The sequence below is a fragment of the Cynocephalus volans genome, chromosome X (assembly GCF_027409185.1).
Source record: "Cynocephalus volans isolate mCynVol1 chromosome X, mCynVol1.pri, whole genome shotgun sequence".
In the NCBI taxonomy this organism is placed as follows: Eukaryota; Metazoa; Chordata; class Mammalia; order Dermoptera; family Cynocephalidae; genus Cynocephalus; species Cynocephalus volans.
In genome coordinates this window covers 79,408,112-79,430,984 of record NC_084478.1, presented here as the reverse complement: position 1 = coordinate 79,430,984, position 22,873 = coordinate 79,408,112, and the positions used below count along the sequence as shown (strand labels likewise).

Here is a 22,873-nt window from a genome sequence, read left to right as displayed (position 1 = left end):
CTTCAATAAAAAATAAAAAAATAAAAAATATCTCTTTGAGACCCTGCTATCAATTCTTTTGGATATATACTCAGAAATGGGATTCCTGGATCATATAGTAGTTCTATTTTTAATTTTTTTTGGAACCTCCTTCCTATTTTCTATAGTGGCTGCACCATTTTACAATCCCACCAACACTGCACAGGTTTCCAATTTCTCTAAATCCTCATATCCTTGCCAACACTTGTCATTTTTGCCTTATTTTATTTACACACATTTATTTATTTCATAGTACCCATCCTAATGGGCATAAGGTGATATCTCACTGGGGTATTGATTTGCACTTCTCTGCTCTGAATATATCTTTTTGTATAACTCTGACTCTTAGATCCATTATAATGTTTCACATACCTAAAATATAAAGAAATAATTAAAACTGAGATGTGGTGGAGGGAGGGGAACCAAAATGGAATATAAACAGTAACTATGAGAAATGGTATCTTGTCTGGACACTCTAAGCCTAAAGATAAAAATAACTGTACATAAATGCTGTAATCAAGTTCATAAAAATGTTTACAGGGGTATGGACAAGCAATTCTGAGACTATGGGTATACTAGAATTGAAGAATAAACAGACTGCAGATAATGAGAGCTGGGTTCCTCACTGTTGTAGAAAGAAGTTATAAATAAGGAGGGGAAGGCTAAAATGAATCCTACAGTGTTGGAATAGAATCAGAGGTATCAGTATAAAATCATGGTTTTTAATATATATAAAGATAGATACAAAAATATAGATGAGGGTGTGTATGTGGGTTAGTATACATGCATTTATTTTGAGCTCTACTGCTGAGACAGCCTTAGAAACAGTGACACTCTAGTAAAAATGAGCACAGCTACTGCTAGTGCCCAGATCTTGGTTTCTAAATACCATTTTTCAATAAAAGAAAGCAGCGTTCCTTGAAGATATGTTTGATTCCAGAACTGGGGCAGGAGAAATACAAGATGGGTTTGGAACATCCCGTGGAAATGCTCAAAAACTTGAGGACTCGTTAAAGACAAAAGAGCCAACCTGAAGGAGCTCCTAATGGATAAAGCAGGAACAATTTGAGCAATAAAACAAATGACAGTATTGGATGTTATGCTATAGAATAAAATAAATATCCATGAGTCTATACGGAATTAACTAAACAGTCAAATAAATAAATGGGGAGAAAAGACAACTCTTTCTGACAGAGGAATTCCAATTAATGAATTTCTGAGGCCAGAACCCATGCTCTTTCTATTATACCAGGCTGCTTTAAAGATAATTAAGTTTTAAGTAGTCAGCAAGGCTGATTAAGATCCCTACCTTGACACCAAGTGCTACCAGTAACTGCAGTATATCAAGAGAAAACAACTATTAGGAGATAGACTCTGCTAGAATACACATTTAAAATTAATCTATGACTCTTACTTTATAGATCCAGGCAGGGTACCTCCATGGGCTTGTAGCAACAAGACCTGTAGCTGTTGTACCTAGGAGAAGTAAGTAAATCAATCAATCAGCTAGTCACCAACTAAAAGCTACTTATCCCGTGGCAGTGAAATTGCAATTAGCAGTAGGGTAATTTTACTCAATGTCTATGAAATTTAAGGCAGATCTTAGGCACTACAGAAGGCATCAGGTTTGATGATTCAATGATAAACGGACAATCAGCATTACATGAACAACTACTACTTAGAAGGTGAGTTGTCTCTTTTATCTAGCATCTTAATGATTTTTATTGAACACCTATTTTTAAAGATCAAACTCAGCACTGGGCTGGGCAATGTAGGGGCATACAAAAATAAAATATTGTCTCTACTCTCAAGTTTATAATCTAGTTGAGGAAGACAAGCATAAAGTCTCAAATAACAGGAAATAATACAAGACAGAAGACATTAAATGTCAGGTATAGTTAAGTACTTTAGGGTTTTAAGAAGAAGCAAATTAATGAAACTCCAAAACAGTCAAAGGGTGGCTTCATGGAGATGGATCTTAAACCAGAGTACATGTGCAAGCTTCCTCTTCCATTTCCTCCTATGACAAAAGAGGAGTTGTTCTGCCTCTTAAGACTAGTCTCCTTGCTTGTGGTTTGGATTCCCAGTCTTCTTGCCTCCTTATGAATCTTACTCTACTTGTTACCCCTGCACTCTTCTATATCTCAACTTCTCCCTTTCTATAGGATCCTTCCTATTAAGATTAAAACACATTCAAGTCTCTCCCATCTTAAAACAAAAGCATCCTTCCCAACCCCACTTCCTATCTCTCTTGCCTTATTTCTCTCTTCTTTGCAATCAAAGTTAGAGAGAATAGTCTATACCAATTGCCTCCATTTTTTTGCTCACCTCTCACTTGTTCCTTAACCTATTCCAATCTCATTTTTGCCTACATCAGTCCACTGAAATAGCAAAAGGTCACCAAAGATCTGCATGTCACTAAATTTGATGGGCATTTTTCAGTCTTCATTTTACTTGATTGACTGTTTGGTAGCATTTGGCTTACCAGACACCACACTTTCCTGGCTTTCCTGCTACTCTTCTAAGTCTCTTTCTTGGCTCATCTTTGCTCTAATTGTCCTTTAAAGGGTAAAGTCCCTCAAAGCTCAGTATCAGTCTTTTTATTTTATACTGTCTCTTTTTATTCCCTGCCTTTAGTTTCAGTTACCAGATATAAACTGACTTCCAAATTTATCTCAAATGAGGCTTTCTGAACTTTAGACCTTTATATTCAACTAGCTACCTGATATTTCCACTTAGTTGTCTACTATCCTCAAACCTAGTCCTTTTCCAGTACACCCAAGGTCAGTGAATATCCAGTTCCATCCACATGCTAGAAATCTGGGTGTCATATCCTCATTCTCTTACCTAATTTACTGGTTCTATCACCACCACTACTACCCTAAGTCCAAGCTACCAGTACTATACCTCTCACTTGGACTACTGCAGTACCGTCTTAAATGATCTCCATGAATCTACGTATACTCTTGCTCCACTATAATCCATTTCCACACAGCAGCCGGACTATCTTATAAAAATGTAAATTATCAATGTTACTACCCAGCTTAACATAATTTTTAACATGGTCTGTGAGTCCTTGATCAGGCCTCTTCTTCCTTTCAAGCCTCATATTGGAATATTCTTTCCTTGCTTCTATACCCTAGCCAACTGGCAATCTTTGAGTTCTATATTTTTTCCACTATACTCCTTCCTAATTCAGACCCTTCTAGCACTTGCTATATGCCAGGTACTGTTCCAGGTGTTTCACATGTACTAACTCATTTAACCCTCACAAAACCCTACGAAGCAGGTACTATTATTATTTCCACTGTAGAGATAGGAAAACTGTGGCACAGAGAACTTGCCCAAGGTACACTGCTAGTTAGTCATAGAGCCAGGATTTGCACCTGGGTAGTCTGGCTGCAGTGTCAATGCTCCTAACCACTATACTTTGCTACACATGCTGTTTCTTCTCTCTGGAACTCTCTTCCTTCTTTTCTGCACAGCTAATTTCTACTCAGTCCCTTAGATCTCAGCTCAAATGTTGCTACGTCAGGGAAGTCTTTCCAGACTAGATATATAACAAAAGACCTTATTTTATACTATCATAGAACAGTACCCCGGTTTATAATTACATAATATCATATATTATAACATGTAATTACATGTTTAGTGTTTGTCTCTCAAACTAGTCAATAAGTTCCATGAAGGCAGAAACTGTGTCTGCTTTGCTCAGTAATGTATGCCAGCACAGTACCTGGCGCATGATAGTGTTCAATAAATATTTATTGTTAAAATGAATGAGCAAATAAATGAATAACAAGAAGGGCATTTTTGGCAATAGGAATAAACATAAAAGAAAACAGGCAGGCAGAATGCATTATGGTATTTTATAATTCAAACGATACGCTTATATCCTCTACAGTGACCCCTAGGAGGGAAGGAGGTAAAGAAGGAGAAGGAAAGGGAAGAAAAGAGATTAACCGAATAGTAGTTACCACCGAGGAGGAAGGCCAGAGAGGGAGTAAGCACTGGACATCTGGGAAACACTAGATTTCCAGTGGAAAGAGTACTATACCCTGGAAGGCAAGAAAACTTAACCCTGTCAAAACTGCATCGATCTATTTGCCTGCCTTCTCAGTTCCTCCACCAGGGCTACCAAGCTGTTGCAAAACCAGTCATACTGATAGAACCACAAATTCATGCCCCTAGTCAGCTACCTCTTCCATTTCTGGTAACAGTGATTTCAAGACTTCCCCGTGGGTCTCTTCAAGCCCTCAACCCTATTGTCTGATTGCTTGCTCTTATAAGATCACCTTGCCTCCTACTTCATTGAGAAGATAAAGGTCATCAGGCTGAAAATCCCTCAATTTCCCTTCTTCTCCTCCCTCTAAAGTAGTGTCACTATATTCTTTCTATCTAACTTCTAGTAGTGTGGGGGGAAGGAATCTCTTCTACTGTCTAAAGCAAATCCCTCTTTATTTGCATTTAGGACCTCAACTACTCAGAGACAGCCTCTTATCAACTAGTCCCTGTTCTCAGTTTCAGTGTCTCCCAAATGGTTCTTTCATTTGTTAAAGTCTCTTCCATATTTTAAAAACACAGACCTATGTTCCTTGACCCTTGACAACCTGGCTATTGCTTTTTTTCACCTTGCCTTCTTGAAAGAAGAGTATATTGGTTTCCTCTACTTCTATCTATTTTATCCTGCAGCAACCTGCTCTTATCATTCCCCCGACCTTCCTCTCACTGAGGTCACCAATAGCCTCCTTATTGATAAAAATCACTGGACACTTCTCAATACTTATCTTACTTTACAACTTCTTTGTAAATTTATACTTTTGACAACTCTCCTTGAAATGTTATTTCCTTGGCTTCCACGACACCACTGGTTTTCTTTCTACCTGTCTACTTCTTATTAGTCTGTCTGTTGTCTTCTCTCCTTTCCCCATTCCTTAAATGCTGGTGTTCCACAGAGTGGTCTTTGGCCTTCTCTTCTTCATTCGCTCATTCAGCAAATATTTAGTAAGTGCCTTTAATGTGCGAGGCAATCTTTGATCTCATCTACCCCATCACTTTAGATACCATCTAAATGCCGATGACTCTCAAATCTGTACCTTCGGCTCTACACTAAACCCATATAACCAGCCATGTTTGTACATTTCTACTTACATGTCCCCCAAGCTCTTCAAATTCAAAATGCCCAAAATTGAACTCATCATTTCCATTTTCCTACCTGACCCTGGTATTCCTCCTGTATTCAGACTCAGTGATTAGTCTGCCATTTACTCAATTGTCCAAGCAAAAACTTGGGAACCAACCTTGACTCTCCCTACCCACCCTATACATTCTACCTCCTTCTCGTTTTTACAGATATTTCATCACATCACCCTCTTATTTAAAACTCTTTAATGGCTCTTCATAGTTTCCAGGTTGAATTCCAAATTCTTTAATGAGTCATATAAAGAACTTCAGGCCCCTGTCTACCTCTCTTGCCTCATCTCTCACTGCTCACTTCTTCCTTATCAGTGAACTCTAAAGTGCCACCCCAATCTTAAATGGACAGCAAACATGCTAATAGTAGTTATTTTAAAGGTCCCCAAACTAACATAATAATGCTTAACCAACATCTCTAAATTTCTGATAGAAGAGAAACTAAGAAACAGAAGTTCTATTGTTCCACTCACATACATGTAATTTCCCCCATGATATTTTAAGTCCCTTATACCTGTTGCTTTAGATGATTAAGTTCAGCTGTCTGGGGATCAATATTAACAATAGGTTTATTCTTGATTTTTTTTGCTCTGTCAGCATAGCGAAGGGTATTTAATGTTTCCTCGAGATTGGAGTCAGCAGGACTCACACAGGCTATCATAAGAGTATGGCTATTACCTCCCAGAGAATCTGAAAAAGAATAATAAAGAACAACGGAAGGAGATGAAATCAAACAAGTAGGATGCAAGCAAAGCCATCCATTTGGGCTGGTAACTTCAAACTCGGAGCAATAAACAACATTCTTAGATATCTACAAACTTCCTATTTGTGTCAATATAAAAACACTAAGATTTCTGATGTGTAAAACGATACAGTTTAGAATCCTATGGCATATGTCCCCATTCTCAAGAGATAGAGTATGATTTCAGAAGTTGAGGTTAAAACAACTGCGGCCTGGCCAAAGTAAGTTAGGAGCCACTACTTGGATTAAACACTCTTAGGATGCCCCCTCTAGGTGTATTTTAACTCTCCAGGGAATTCCACTTATCAGGACTATAATTAAAGAAACAGTAACCAAGTTAATTTTCAGGGGCAAAGAACCAAGTACAGTTGGCACTCCACAGATTTCTTGGCTCTCAAAGCCATATATGAAGAAGTCTTTCCATTATCTTAGAAGTCTGCCTGTCAACAGCTCTGTCTCCTATTTATCGATTACACAGCTGTGTATGTGATAGTCCAAACAGCTGACTTTTTTACCTGTTTCATCTTTGCTTTGTCAGCACTATCATTCTGAGTTATTTTTTATTTTTGAAAGGCACTTTGGGCTTACCTTGAAGCAGTCGAGTCAACTTGGAATCTCTGTATGGCACAAAGCCACCCTTTTTGTCATCTCCAAGAGCACTTATCACATTTCCCAAGCACAGGAGACCTCGGTTAATATTAATACCTAATAGCAGAAAACAAAATTTAAATTTCTTGGTAAAGCATCTAACATATACCTATATTTCTTCTGAGAAAGAAAAAAGAAATTAAGACCCCATAGAAATATTAAGTTATTAATCTTAAGGAAACTTCTTAATCCTGTTCACATTTCTGAGAGTGCCTCTTTAAGTAAAGTTCAAAGAACAAAGGTCCAAATGTTGGATATGCACAATTGAGTCCCTTGGCACTTCTTGCCCTTTCCCATGAAAACGAAGAAGACAGACATAACTATCACCATGACAACAACCGTTTGTTTAGTTATTTAATTTTTAGATCCATTATCACAATTCTTAAATTAATGCCGTGAAATTGGATAAAGAGCTATTTTTTTACGGATCTTATTAAAATTTTTAAACTATCATTCGCATTTTACAGATAAGGAAATTAGCTCAGAGGTTTAATGGCTTGCCTGAGGTCAAACAGCTAGTAAGTGGTGGGCCTGAGATTACATCTCAGGATTTCAGTCAAGTTCTATGCTCTTTCTATTATGCCACACTGGAATACCTTTCCTCTTGTTGCTTTAAAAAGGTAAAGATTCTTTTCCACTTCATTTAATTCTGAGGTTTGCTTTTTAACCATTGTAATAATCTCTGAGATCCCTCTAAAGCACCTGACTTCCCATTATTATATTTACTGAGGAAAGGTTACATAGTATAATGGTTAAATGCATGGGTTTTGTTGTCAGATAGACCTAGGTTCCAACTTGGCTCTGTCACTGATTAGCTATATGATCTTGGGTAAGTTCCTCTATAAAATGAGGTAAATCTGCCTACTTATTGGGTTGTGGTGGAGAATTAAATAAGATACTATATATAAAACAAAGTTAAATAAGTAAATGGTGCTAAGGTTTGAACGTTTATGTCCCCTCTAAAATGAATGTTGAAACTTAATCCCCAATGCAACAGTATTAGGAGGTAGGGCCTTTATGAGGTGATCAGACCATGAGGTCTCCACCCTCATGGACTGGATTAGTGCCTTATAAAAGGGCTAGAAGGGGCTAGCCCTTCTGCCCTTCTGCCATGTGAGAACACAGCATGAAAACATGTGAGAACATCCCTTTTCCCCCTTCCATCTTTCCTGTCATGTGAGGACACTATGGAAAGGTGCCCTCACTTGACACTGACTCTGCTGGCACCATGATCTTGGACTTCCCAGTGTCTGGAACTGTGAGAAATAAACTTCTATTATTATAAATTATATTATAAATTACCCAATCTAAGGTATTTTGTTATAGCAGCACAAAAGGACTAAGACTGATGGTATCATTATTGCTAGCTCTACTCTACCTTTTATTCATTCAGCCATACTTTGGACTCCTTGATAACCCAAAACAATTATATTTGCAAGATCTCAAATTCCAAACTCCTCCCTGACTGTATCCTACTTAATATCCTTCCATTTCTTTCATGGATCCTGTTCTTTACTCTAATTTTTACTACCAATTTATTGATACTTTCTAATACTCTCAGTAGATTGGCCTCTTCTGGGCCTTAAACTGCCTAGTCTGAACCCTATGGTCAATCATTTCAGTTATGTTTCCCAAGCACTTATTGGACCCATGACCTTTTGCCATTCCCACCATATCAATTCCTAACCACGGGTTAAACTGACTGTGTGTGTGTGTGTTCATCAATAGGCTGCAATGCTGAAGAAATAACATAACCAAAAAGATTGGACCCATTATAAACATGCTATCTGACCTTAGTTGAACCCTTGGTTGATTGACAATCTTTTCTCCCTCATTCCTACTTGACTAACTTAATCTAATTCACTATGGCAGCCATTCAAAACATCCATCATTTTCAAGACTGTAAATCTACCTTTGCTTTCTTTTGGTAGATGATTTCACCAAATACTTTATGAAGATCAAAGTTATCCACAAGGGCTCCCTAACCTCCCTTTCCTCACCTTAGATTCTTTCTTTTGCTATTAATCATTCCTTTGTCCTTCTCCTTGCTTCAGAGGAAATAGCTGCCTTTATTTTTGAGGCTCTGCCTTCTGTCTTTAACTGTGTTTCTACTCCTTCCATTTTCTCTGGGACCCTTTGATCTTCTCCCTTTCTCTTAGATCTTCAATTTATTTTCCCTTTACTAATTCCTTTTTTTCTATCTATACACATGCTCAAATCTTCCTAATCTCAAACAGAAAGAGTTTTCTCAAGTAATCATCTCTTTCTTTTCCTTTCATTGCCAATCAGAAGGGGTACCATTTTGCAGAGCCATTTATCCTAGCCAGGATGTGAAGGAGAGTTTGCTAAGATTTGTCAAACCTGCTTGCCAATATCTATAATTAATCCCTGTATTAATCCATTCCTTTCTTTTCTTTCCTTTTTAGCCAAACAAAACATTATGCTATTTTATTGGCCCATATCCCATCTAGATGTAAAAGAGAGACTGTTGAGGTTTTTCAAAGCCACTGAGCAAAACTTCCATCTATAGTTTTGTATAGGAACAAAATAAAATTCCAGATGAACCCTGGGAAGAATCTATGGCTACTGTGATCTAAGCAAGAACCACAGACTTAAGGATAAAGCAGGGTTTTCTTTTTTCTTTTCTTCTTCTTCAAATGAGAGTTGGGGCTTTGGAATAGAAACGAGCTAAGGGACGTGAATGTCTCTCTAGAAAGAAATCATCACAAAACAGGATTTTATTTCCTGTTGTTAAAACAATAAAATGGTAAGTTGTTGTCAAGGATGGAGTATACATCACAAAGACTGGGAAAAACACATTTGCAGACACTTAAAAGTTCTGATCAAGGAGGTCTATGGAGAAAAATGCCCAGATAAAATCATATGATCAGAAGTTCTTCTCTCCGTAAAGCTGAAAGCAGATCAAGCAAGGAGAGTCAAGACTACTCAATACATTTGGGTGTTTGTTCACTATGGCAACAAATAAATAATAAAGGAGAGGTTTTAACTTTGAACAGAAAATCTAACTTCACAGCTATCACAGAGGCACATTACAGTGGATTTCACAATTGGAATAGAAGGGTATATTTGCAACAAGGGAGAAAAACCAAGTAGGAGAGAAACGAAGTAGCTCTATGTGCAGCGGCTCTCAACTGGGGCCAATTCTGCTTCCTAGGGGACATTTAGCAACATCTGGAAACATTTTGGTTGTCACAACTTGGAGGCAGGGTATGTGTGCTACTGGCATCTAGTGGGTAGAGGCCAAGGATGCTGCTAAACATCCTACGATGCAGAGGACAGCCACCCCTCTCCCAGCAATTATTCGACTCAAAATGTCAATAGTGCCACAGCTGAAAAACCCTGCTGTATATGTGAAGAAAATATGTATAAGCCTAAGGCAGGTAGCATGGTTGAATAAATTAGGGTGAAAAACAGAAGTAATATTATAGTATAGATATGGTCTGTCTGGTTAGAGAGAAATAAAATGATCTGTTACTGAAAAGGATCACAAAACTTACAGAGGAACCCACTGAGAGGGGACAAAGAATCTTAGTTCAAACTCTGCCTCTGCCGCTTACCAACGTGTGTGATGTTAGACAAGCAGCTGAAATTTTCCTTTATCCACAAAACAGGGGAAATACATGCCTGACTTCATGGGACTGTGATAAAAATCAAACGTGATCTGTAAAGGGCTATCTACATGTAAGTTATTAACAGAATAGAGAAACTTGGATAATCTGGATATTTGTTAAGTCACATGAAGCTGAAAGCAGAGTATCTGATAAATTCCTTATCTACTCTGATGAAAATTTCTTTACACAAAAGATACTGCAAGTGAAGAAGGAAATGGCTGCTTTGGTCTTCAAGTTGACAAACAAGGAAGAATTAATTATAAAAATAAAATGACAGCAATCTAGTTGTAGGGGACCAAGGAGCATGCTCAAACATCAGTATCCTAGACTTCAAGAAAACAATCTCCAAAATTTAGGAAGAAAGATAGTTAAGATGTTGGGAACAGAAAGTCTACAGGGGAAAATGGCAAGAGGATAGAAGGCTTTCAAAAAATAAAATTATAATTATATAGTCACAAATTATTCCAATAAAAATCAATGAAGCCATATAGGAATGAGCTTTCAAATAAACTCATATATATGTGTAAAAAGAACACATAGAACATTATGGGAAATTTTGCTCAAACATAGGAGAATGACCACGAGCATTTCTCTGCTCTCCCTCCTAAAACACTACTACAAAGAATAAAAAAAGTATTAACCCACAAAATCAGAGCATAGGAGAGGAAATATAAGTAGGCAAGAGATTTAAACATATTTTTAGTGTACAGGTTGAGAAATGATAACAGTCTTAGCAAGATGGAAGAATCCTCAACCTAAAGTGCCAGCAGAGGGACAATAATGATGATGATAGTGATAAAAACAGCTAAGTTTACGTAGTGTTTATGATAAGCCAGACACTGTTCTAGGTACTTTATACATATTAACTCATATAATCCTCACAATAGTCCTATAAAGCAGATATGATTATCCCTGTTTTGACAGATATGAAAGTTGAGGCACAAAGAGGTTAGGTCACACGCCCAAGGTCATGCAGCTAATAAGTAGTAGAGTCAGGATTCAAATGTAGGCAGTATGGCTCCAAAGTCCATGGTCTTAATCTCTATGCTCTATGGAAGTGAGCTAATTTGCTCACTTAGAGGCACCATGTACTGTGGAAAGAGGTGAAACTTGGGGCTGAAAAGAGGGAGTTGGTAGAAAATCTACATATAGAACTCTTGAACGCTAAGTCTCCTCTTATAGAGCCATGTAACTACTGTGTCACCCATTCTTAATCATTTCCAGGCTACTTTATGGGATATTCTTTCTATATCCACCCGTTAAATGTTGGTAATTCTCCTGGGACTGTCTTAAGCTCTTTTCTTAGTATATATGGGGGTACTTCAAAATACGTATATACTAATGACTCCCTAAATCTCTATTTCCAAACCAGACCTCTTTCCTGATGTCCAACACTGTATTTTGACTGCCTACTGAATACCCCCAGTGGGCTATACCCACGTGGCATTGCACAAAAACATTGAACAAAACATAATTAATCTTTTAGTTCAAACCTATTCCACTTCCAGTACTGCTCTTTTTCATTGTCTCACCATCTAACCTGTCACTTAACCAACGGCAAATGTGAGTCATCCTGGACTCTTCCTCTTCTCTTACCCCACACAACCGAGCCCTTTATTCGTTGAACTTTTAGTGAATATGTACAATTTAGTGAATATGTATAATATGTACAATGCTCTAGGCACTATACTAGGTATTAGAGATACAAAGATGAATAAGTCACAACTCATTCTTTCAAGGAGTATAAGGAGAGAGACAGACATACAAACAAATAACTGCAAATACAATGTTAGAGGAAGAGATATGTATAGTTAAAATGGGTTGTCATAGGAAGGAATGGTAAACTTTACCTGGGAAGGTAAAGGAAGTCTTTAGAGAAAAACTGAAGTTTAAGCTGAATCATGAAGGATGACAAGGATAATCCTGATAGAGGAGGAGGGAAGGGTAGGAAAGAAGAATATAAGGGCATTCCAGGCAGAGGAAGCAGCATATGCCAAGGTGCAAGTTTGTGAGAGAACATAATACATTTAGGAACTACAGGTAGTTCAAAGCAAGTTATGAGATAGAAAGTGACAAACAATGAGGCCAGAAGACACCTAGGGACAGATCATATGTGGCCTTATATGTCATGCTCAAGTATTTATATTTATTCTGTATGACAGTGGTTTTCAAATTGTATTCCTCAGAACCTTAGGGATATTTTAGGGGGCCATAGAGATACTTCAGAGTTCCTGCAAATGTAATTTGGATTTTGTTTTAAATATCATTTTTTATTGTGGTAAAATATTCATGACATAAAATTTACCATTTTGACCATTTTTAAGTACAGATGGTCCCCAACTTATGATGGTTTGACTTAAGATGTTTCAATTTTATGATGGTGCCAAAGTGACATGCATTCAGTAGAAAACATATTTTGAGTAACCATAAAACCATTCTTTTTTTCACTTTTCAGTACAGTATTCAATAAATTACATGAGATATTCAGCACTTTATTATAAAATAGACTTTGTATTAGATGACTGCCCAGTTATAGGCTAATATAAGTGTTCTGAGCACATTTAAGGTAGGCTAGGCTAAGAATATTTGGTAGCATAGGTGTATTAAATGCATTTTCAGCTTATGATATTTGCAACTTGGAATGGGTTTATCAGGACATAACCCCATCATAAGATAAGGGGAACCTATATACAGTTCAGTGGCATTAAGTACATTCACATTGTTGTGCAACCATCACCAGTATTTAAAATACATTTAAACCACTCACTCTATTATGCTATATACCAAATCTTAACACACACTATCTTGTGCATCAAGGTTAATTAATTTTTCTGCAGTCTTTGAAAATATCTCTATTATTTGTACATACATTTGAATTTTTTGCAAATGTGTAATTTAAGGTTGTGGCTTTGCACTAGACTTTTTTCCAGTTTACGTGTTCACTCATGGAAAATTGCGCAAATAATTATACCACTACAGCACATGAGCTTATACTTCGACATCAGACAGGCAGTTTCTCAGTTCATGCACTCACCACTGCATCAGAGTCAGATGTGTAGTTAACGAATGTGGAACTCCTCATGTTGAGCTGATTTGGTATTAAAGATGGTTTCAGTGCTTCTTGTAGGCTTTGGGTATGTCTTGTTAGACATTTATAGGTATTGCATAATGTAAATTATAAAAGATATTAGCAGTCTGACTTTGGATTTGAATTTCCTAGCATTCCTCACTCAAGCTCCTGGATCAACTTAGTAATTGAAGATAATCTTGACACCATAAACTGGGCTGTTAAAAAATGCTTATGATTTGCAACTACATAGCAGTATGAATCAGTATTTTCTTGTTAATGTGCCACCAAAACAAATTATAGGAACTAAATAGATGCAAAACCTTAAATGAGATTGTAACTGTCATCCATAATGTCATGTCACGTACTAAGAATTAAGAATGTTCACTAGAGCCTTATTTGCAACAGCAAAAGTCTGGAATCGACCTAAATCTTCATCAATAGAGGAATGACATAATAAATACAATGGTATATCCACAAAATATACAAACATGACAAAGAAGATGGTAGATCTGTATATGGTGAGATGAAACAATCTCCAACATATATCATTAGGTGGAAAAAATAGGCTGTAGAGTAGAACAGTGTACAATAGTATGCTTCCAATTGTATAGAAAGAGAATATCTAGAGATGTGAACTAGGAATTTGGGAAAAGAAAAAAATTACGTTTCATTGTATTATATTTTTAAAAACTTTATATTTTGAAATAATTATAGATTCTCAGGAAGTTGAAAAAATTTTCCAGGGAGGTCCTGTGTACCTTTCACTAACAATTCATTCCTTTTCACTGCTGAATAGTATTCCATGGCATGGCTATACCAGTTTGTTTAACCATTCGCCAGCTGAAGGACTTTGGGCTCTTTCCAGTTTTTGGCTATTACAAATAGAGCAGCTGTGAACATTCATGGACAGGTTTTTGTGTGAATATACATTTTCATTTCTCTGGGATAAATGCCCAATACTGCAATTGCTGTGTCATATGGTAAGCACATATGTAATTTAATAAGTAACTGTTGGACTATTTTCCAGAGTGGGTGTACTATTTTATATCCCCACTGGTAATGTATGAGATCCAATTTCTCCACATCATCGCCAGCATTTGGTATTATCACTATTTTTCCTTTTAGCTATTGTGAGAGGTGTGTAGAGATGTCTCTTTGTGATTTTTAATTTGTATTTCCTTATGACTAAAGATGTTGAACATCCTTTCATGTACTTACTGCCATGTGTACTTCTACTTTGGTGAAATATCTATTCATGCCTTTTGCTCATTTTCTAGTTGGATTATTCTCTATTTTTGAGTTTTCAGAGTTCTTCATACATTCTAGATGCAAGTTCTTTGCTGGATGCATTGCACTTTTTATCTTGGAAAATTTTATAATATGAAAGTTAATATAGAGAAAGAAATTGTGATAATAAAAATAGCTATAATATTCCTGTGGATGGAGATTAACTTACTCAATGTTATAAACTTGAATAATAAGATAAATTTATATAAATTTAAAATCCGGTTTTTTAAATCTATTCAAATGTTAGAATTTGTTATAAGGTTTCATTTAAAAAACAGTTCCTGACTTAAAAAGAAGGCAGATAAAGATCTGTTGGGATGATGGGGAACAAATGAAAGGTTTTAAAGACAAAATAAACACGATCAAGTTTGGATTTTAAAATATTACTTTGGTAGTTCTTTGGAAGGTGAATTTCAGAGTAAAAAACTGGTTGTTTAAGAAACCACTTACAGCTTCTGGTCAAGATGGCAGAACAGAGGGTCCACAGCATCACTCTCTCTCATAAATCAACCAATTTACAACTATTAAAAAGCAAGGACAGCCAAGTTAGGACCACTAGAGCTCAGGGGAAAAGGAGGAAAGACCTAAGGAGTTCATGAAGGTGGGAGAAGCCATGATGAAAGAAAGGATCGCTCCTACCATTTCGAGCCCTGGCCGCTTTAAAGCTGGAGTTGGTAAGCACACAGAGCAAGAGCTGGCAAAACCGGCAGCTGTGCCATTCTTATGAAGTTACTTGGAGGCGGCAGGAGAGAGGAGGGCCTTAGTGGCCCCCAGGCAAGCATGACCACTAGTAGGGTTCCTGTGGACCCACATGGGAGCAAGGAGCCACAGACAACTGAAGAAGGGAGCCTCAGAGGCTGGTGAGTCATCACAAGGGACCAGCATGCAGCCTGTCACACTGAAGGTGTTTGGAGTGCGGGTGGTGGGGGAGACGAGCCACCAGGGGAACACTGGGGTACAGCATGGACAGCTGATCTGCCCTCCAATCAGCACAGGACCACTCAGTGGAGACTGGTCAGAAGTGTGGAACTGCGGGGGATGCAGTTTGCTGAGAAGACTCAGGTCCAGACAAGAGTTTCCACACAACCCAGATGTACCAGACCTCATGAGACCTGAAAGTGCTTATAAGGCCAACAATTAAAACAGTGAGCTGCACAAAAAGCCTTTCCCAGAGAATCAGCAGCAAAGCAGCAATTTAGCTCAACCACAGGGCTCAAGTGCTGGTTCCCTTATGAAGTTCCACAATTTAGAAGTAACCAAAGGACAATAGATTAGTTCCAGTGCAGAGTTTAAGTGGTGGGAACAGCAAATAATCCAACACAGAACTGAAAGAAAAAGCAAAATACCCACAGATCAGAGACAAAGTTTGATATTAACCAGTAAAGGTCTAATACCACCAAAGAACACCTATAAAACCTAAAAGAAATGGAAGCCCCCTGGTCTCCCAAGCCAGGGAGGGGTGAGGGCCGTGGGCCTCAGCCATGCCCCCCCCAACCCACTGATGTCCACTGAGCTGCCGCTGGAAGCACCCCAGGCTCCCAAGCTAGGGCGGTGGGGGGCTGAGAGCCTCAGCACCCACCCCTGACATCTGCAACCATCCCAGTGACAAGCACCAAGCTGTTGCAGGTAGTGTCCCTGGCTCCTGAGCCAGAGTGGTGGGGAGTTGAGGGCCTCAGCTATGCGCCCACAACACCTGCAACTAGCCCAGTGATGGCCACCAAACTGCTGCGAGAAACACTCCAGGCTCCCAAGCTGGGGTGGTGGGAGGCCGAGAGCCTTAGCCATGCCCTCTGACATCTGCAACCAGTCCAGCAATGACCACCAAGCTGCTGCTGAAAACTCCCTGGGCTCCCGAGCTGGAGCGGTAGGGGACTGAGGGCTTCAGCCACAACCCCCTGACATCTGCATCCAGCCCAACAACTACCAAGTCAGTGCTGGAAGCTCCTGGTCTCCCCTGCCAGAATGAGGTTAGTACCACAGGCCTTGATCATGCTCCCCCACTTCCTCCTCCTCCCACCCTATTTCCCTCCCTCTTTCCCTCTCCCCCTGCCCCCCAACTGCTCCACAACAACATCTTAGAATGAGGCATAGAGCCGGGGGAAGTCGAACCCAGCCGTGACTAGGCAAGCTGCTGCCATGGCCCTGGGGCCCCACCAGAGTCCTGAGGCATGGATCTGGGGAAGCCAAACCCAGCCACAGCCAGGTAAAGAGCACACCAAAAACACCATTTTCACGCAGGTAGCCCACCATGGCCATGGCGCCACAAAAGTGGCTAGTCTCTATGGTAGCAGTCACAGCCACCGTGCAGATGGCACACCAGACTCTCAATTGCACTGACACAAGGAGAAGCACCAGTGGAAACCAAAAAAAAAAAAACCAAAAAACAAAAAACAAAAAGAAAAGAGGTCCTCTCTCTCCACAAAGCACACTCCAGAGTAATAGAAGAAGCATCTGCTTTATGATAATAGGGGAGAGCTCGATTATACCTGTCTCAGTACTGGATAGATCATCTAGGCAAAAAACTGGATAAAGGGCATAAAGAATAAGTACGATTTGTAATAACGAATATGCTAATAATAAAAAATACATTGGAAAAAAAAGAAACCAGTTAGAAGGTTATTTTAACAGTTCAGGAAAGATCTCTGAGGACTGGAGCAGTGGAAAAGGAACAAAGGAGATAGAAGTCAGAGGTAATAAAGATATAAAAATGATGTGACCAAGTTACCTTTTGGATGGGGAAGGTGAGAAAGAAGGAGAATGAATGTGATATGTGCTAATGTTCCAGGATTAAGGCAGATATTTATTCGTGTAGCTGGCCACCAGTTATTGAACATCTATTGTGTACCAGGCACAGTGCTGAACAGGTAGCAGAATAATAACAACTGGTCTCTGCCGTTAAGGAACTCAAAGTCTAATGGGGGAAACAGACAAATAATTATAATGAAAAGGAATAATGTTATGAGAGAGAGGTAATCTATATCTAGATAAGGCTTTGAGTTAAAGGCTTTTGGGTAAATGCACTCATCAAAACTCAACAAATATAAACTTAAAATTTATGCTTTTTATTGTACATCTTACATTTAAAATATAAACAAATATTAAATGCCAGTTAATAATATGCAAGCTGAAGTATTTAGAAGAAAGTGTATTAATATGTGCCATTTACTTTTAAATGTATTTTAAAAAAAGAATATGGATTGATGAATGAATAGATGGACAGATATGTGATAAAGCAAATATAGTGAAATGTTAAGGGTGGAATCCAGGTGCTAGGTAGAAGGTGTTCCTGTAAAATCTTTTAAATTTGTAGTACCTTTGAAAATTTTCATCATAAAATGTTAGGAAGAAAACACTATGAGAGCACCAACTTATGGAAAGACATTGACCCAGAGTAGAGGTTTCATAGGTGGGTGACATCTGAACTGTGAATTGAAATATTAGTAGGAGCTGCCAGTCAGACCAAAAGGGAGAAAGAACTCAGGCATTCAATGAGGACCGACAACATGTCAGGCACTATGTCAGGCTCTAGGGATTCAACAATGAATATGACACAGTTCCCACTTTGATTGGCTTGCTGTCTATTGGGGGAATCAGACAGCTAAGAAAATGACTTTAATACAGAGTTGGGGTAGTGTAGTGTAGGAAAGAGGTAAGCACTAGATGAGGGGTACCTAGTCCACATTGAGGGACTTGAAGATGGTCAAAGAAAGTTTCTTCACAGGGATGAAATCAGATCTTAGTATTGAAGGGCAAAATTGAATTAGCCATGTAAAGAGAGGGAAAGCACTTTCGACAGAGGGAAAAAATGTGCAATGACTCATTGTCAAGAGAGAACTAGGCATGCTTAGTATGGCTAAGCAGATTGCAAGAAAGGAGTTGGGAGAAGGGAATCGCAGCATGGTACAAAATGAGAACCTCTGGAAGAGCTCTAAGTAGAGATATATAGTTTAGGAAGAATACCCTAGCTACTGATTGGTAGATGGCTTGAAAGGGTGCCTGATTGAAGATAGGGAAACCAGTTGGAAAGCTCGCTATAATCAAAAAAATGATGAGGGCTTGAACTAAGGTAGAGTTAGTAGGGTTAGAGAAAAGAAAGTGATTTGAGAGACAAGAATGTAGGACTTGGTGACTGATGGGATTGGGGGAAGGAGCCAGAGTGAAGGAAGCGTATAGAATTTTGCCCTGGTTTCTGGTTTGGTTGACTAGGTGGATGGTGCTATTATTCACTGCAAGTGTTGGAGGGGCAGGTTTAACAAAGTCAGGGAGGGATGAGGGGTTCGGTTTTAGACATGTAGTAGAATGGGAGGTGCCTGTGGGACATCCATGAAATCCCCCACAGGCAACTACATTTACAGGCTGAAATATGAGATACGGGCTAGAGATAGAGGTTTGGGATCAGCTACATATAGATAGGAGTTATAGGCTTCTAACTGGGTGAGACTCCTTGGGGATGGGAGGTGGCAGGGTAATAGGCAAGAAAGAAAAAACTCCCAGGACAGAACCTGGGCTACGTTTCAGGTAGAGGTGGGTAGAAAAAGAGGATCCTGAGAAAGAGTCTTCAAAGAAGTGAGAGGAAAATCAGGAGAGGGCAGTGTCACAGAGTCAAGGGAAGAATGAAATTGTCCAGAAGAAGGGGTAGGGTTTCAGATACTGTGGTGTCACCAAGTAAGAAGAGGACTGAAAAGAGCCTAATAAATTCAGTTGTTCAGGTCATTGGTTTACCTTGGCAGGGATAGTTTCAGTGGGATGAGGATGGAAGGGTGGCAAAAAAGCAGACTGATAGGAAAAGGGAAGAGAGCAGTAGTAAGAGGAGAGAAACATATTTTGTTTTATTTTAAGATGGGAGAAACATTAGTATGCTTCTTGCACTAAGTGGGGAAAGCCAGTAGAGAGGGAGAGGTTAAAAACACAGGAGGAGCAAGGGTGCTTGATGAAATCAAGTATCTAAGGCAGTGGAGAGGGAAAAAAAAAAAAAACCCAGCAGAGAACACACAGGTATAATGCCATAGAGATCCGAAATAACAGAACCGTTTGGAAAAATGAGGAGTAGACTGGTATTGCCGGAACCCTGTATTTTGTGGGGAAGTTGTGGGAGATAAAGCTGGAAATATAGAGGGGCCAGAAAATGAAATATAGTCCCCTGGCACTATAAGATTTCAGAGGAGAAAAACCACATTAGAAGATAAAATGGTTAAAAAAGGGAATGTAGAAAATCCCAAGACTTGAGTTGGGCCTTGAAAGACCCACAACTACGTGCAATACTGTAGATGAATCTCACAAGCATAATGTTGAGTTAGGGTTACCAGATTTAGCAAAAGAAAAAAAATACAGGACATCCAGTTATATTTGAATTTCAGAGAAACGAAGAATCATTTTTTCTATAACTATGTCCCATGCAAAATGATTTGTCATTTACCTGAAGTTCGAATTTAGCTGAGCATCCTATATTTTCTCTGGAAACCTAACATTGAATGAAAGAAGTCAGACACAAAGGAATGCATACTTCAGAACTAATCTAAGCCTCGAAGTCTGGATAGCAGTTACCCTTTGCGGAAGACAGTGACTGGAAGAGGGCACAAGTTACACTTCTGGGATGCTTGTAATACTGTCTCTTCATCTAGAAGCTATTTACATGGATACATTTCACTTTGTGATCATTCACTGAACTGTATAATTACGATATGGGTACTTGTCTGTATGTATATTATACTTAATTGAATTACCTACCTGTTATCCATCTGTAATCTATTTATAATCTATCTGGCAGTGGTCTAAATATGTCTTATATTTAAAATCACAACAAAAATAGAAATAATAACTTTTCTTAGTAGAAAAGTTAGAAAAATGAATAATTTCATGTCATCTCTTCATGGCAGTTTGGTAGCATCTATTTTAAAAAATATACACGGAGGCTCACTCTATAGCCCCAGAGGGAACCGCCCACAAGCCCCAGCAGGTGCAGAGGTGAGCTGAGCCCCACGCAACACCAGGGGCTCACTCTACAGCCATGGAAAGCCTCACTCACTGCTGGAACAGGAGCCAAGGTGGCGCACTATGTACACCACTGCACCTGTCACCGCAAGGACAGTTCACCACCACACTAGCAGCCAGGGCCACTCTATAGGCAATCTGCCCCACACTCAACTACATCGATATAAGAAGAGTCACCGGTAGAGCCTGCAAATAGAAGTGAAAATCCTATCTTCATAGCCAACCCTAGAGCCACAGAAGAAGCAAGTCCTCTACCAGATGACCAAACATCAATGAAAAAATACTAGAACTACAAACAAACAAGAAGATATGGTACCACTGAAGGAATACAGTAATGCTCAAATACCAGACCCCATAGAACAGGGAACCCTTGAAATGTCTGAAAAGGAATTCTGAGCAATGATCTTAAGAAAACTTGAAGAGATAAGAGAAGACTCAATTACAGAACCAATGAAACAAGAAAAAATATCCAGAATATGAAGGAGGAAATTTACAAAGAGATTAATACCTTAAAAAGAAGTGTTACAGAACTCCTAGAAATGAAAGATTCAGTCAGTGAAATAAAAAACACAACAGAGAGCTTGAGGAGCAGGCTAGAGCAAGCAGAAGAAAGAATTTCAGAGCTCGAAGATGGTCTTTTCAAAATAACCCAGGCAGACAAAAACAAGGAAAAAAGAATTTAAAATAATTAAGAAAATCTGAGCGAAAGCAGACAACCTCAAATGCTCTAACATCCAAACTGTGGGCATTCCATAAGGGGAGGAAAAAGGAAAAGGCGTTGAAAACCTATGCAAGGAAATAATAACAGAAAACTTCCCAGGTGTAGGGAGAGATGCAGACCTTCAGATCCAGGAAGCTCAAAGGTCCCAAACAGATTCAATCCAAAAAGATCCTCTTCAAGACACATTATACTCCAATTTACAAAGCTCAAAGACAAAGAGAGAATTCTAAAGGCAGCAAGAGAAAAGTGTTAAGTCACCTATAAGGGAACCCAATCAGACTAACACCAGACTTCTCAACTGAAACCCTACAGGACAGAAGAAAGTGGAATGATATATTCAAAATATTAAAAGAAAAAAATTGCCAGCCAAGAATTCTATACCCAGCAAGTCTCTCCTTCAGAAATGAAGGAGAAATAGTGTATTTCCCAGACAAACAAAAATTGAGGGAGTTCACCACCACACGACCAGCCCTGCAAGAAATTCTTAAGGGAGTCCTTTATCTGGAATCTGAATAATGATGATCACTATCACGGATATACAAGAGCAAAACCTGCTGTTAAAACAAAAATGCAAACAAGAAAGAGAAAGAAGCTAAATCATGCTACCTCAAATTTCCAACCAACATTGAAGAAGAGAAATAAAAGGGGATGTAATGATAAAAAGATATTTAAAACATCTAAACAAAAAGCAATTAAATGACAGAAGTTAAACAATACCTGTCAATAACAATCTTAAATGTGAATGGATTAAACTCCCCATTCAAAAGACACAAACTGAACAAATGGATTAAAAAGCTAGACCCAGGTATATGCTGTCTTCAACAGACTCACCTCACCTGTAAAGACACAGATTAAAAGTGAAGGGATGGAAAAAGATATACCATGCAAATGGAAACCCCAAATGAGCAAGAGTACCTGCTCTTATATCAGATAAAATAGACTTTAAACCAAAAACCATAAAAAGAGACAAAGAAGGCCACTATATAACGATAAAGGAATCTGTCCATCTAGAAGACATAACAATCATAAATATGTATGCACCCAATACTGCAGCACCCAGATATATAAAGCAAACACTCTTAGACCTAAAGAAAGAAATAGGCCCTAATATGATAATAGTGGGTGACCTGAACACCCCTCTCTCAGTATGGGACATATTTTCCAGGCAACAAATCAACAAAGAGATACAGGATTTAAACTACACCTTAGACAAAGATACAAACAGAATATTTCACCCAACAACTACAGAATATACTTTCTTCTCATAAGCACATGGAACATTCTCCTGGATAGACCACATACTAGGTCACAAATCTCATCTCAGCAAATTTAAAAAACCTGAAATCATTCCAAGTATCTTTTCAGACCACAACGGACTAAAAAACTGGAAATTAATAACAAGCAAAACCCTGGAAACTGTACAAATACATGGAAAATAAACAATAGGCTCCTGAATGACCTATGGGTCCAAGAAGAAATTAAACAGGAAATCAAAAAATTTCTGAAACTAATGAAAATAAAGATACATTACACAAGAACCTATGGGATACTACAAAAGCAGTACTAAGAGG

The 22,873-nt window shown here is 38.6% G+C and overlaps 1 protein-coding gene across 1 annotated transcript in view; it reads right to left on the bottom strand.

Moving 5' to 3' along the window:
- Positions 1 to 22,873, bottom strand: part of KIF4A (kinesin family member 4A) — a 137,972-nt gene that overhangs the window by 82,577 nt on the left and 32,522 nt on the right. The window contains exons 7-9 of the mRNA XM_063083335.1: positions 6,542 to 6,658; positions 5,726 to 5,901; positions 1,433 to 1,494 (exon numbers count right to left, since the gene is read on the bottom strand). Of these exons, the coding sequence (XP_062939405.1) occupies positions 1,433 to 1,494; positions 5,726 to 5,901; positions 6,542 to 6,658 (355 nt within the window). The remainder of the gene's footprint in view (positions 1 to 1,432; positions 1,495 to 5,725; positions 5,902 to 6,541; positions 6,659 to 22,873) is intronic.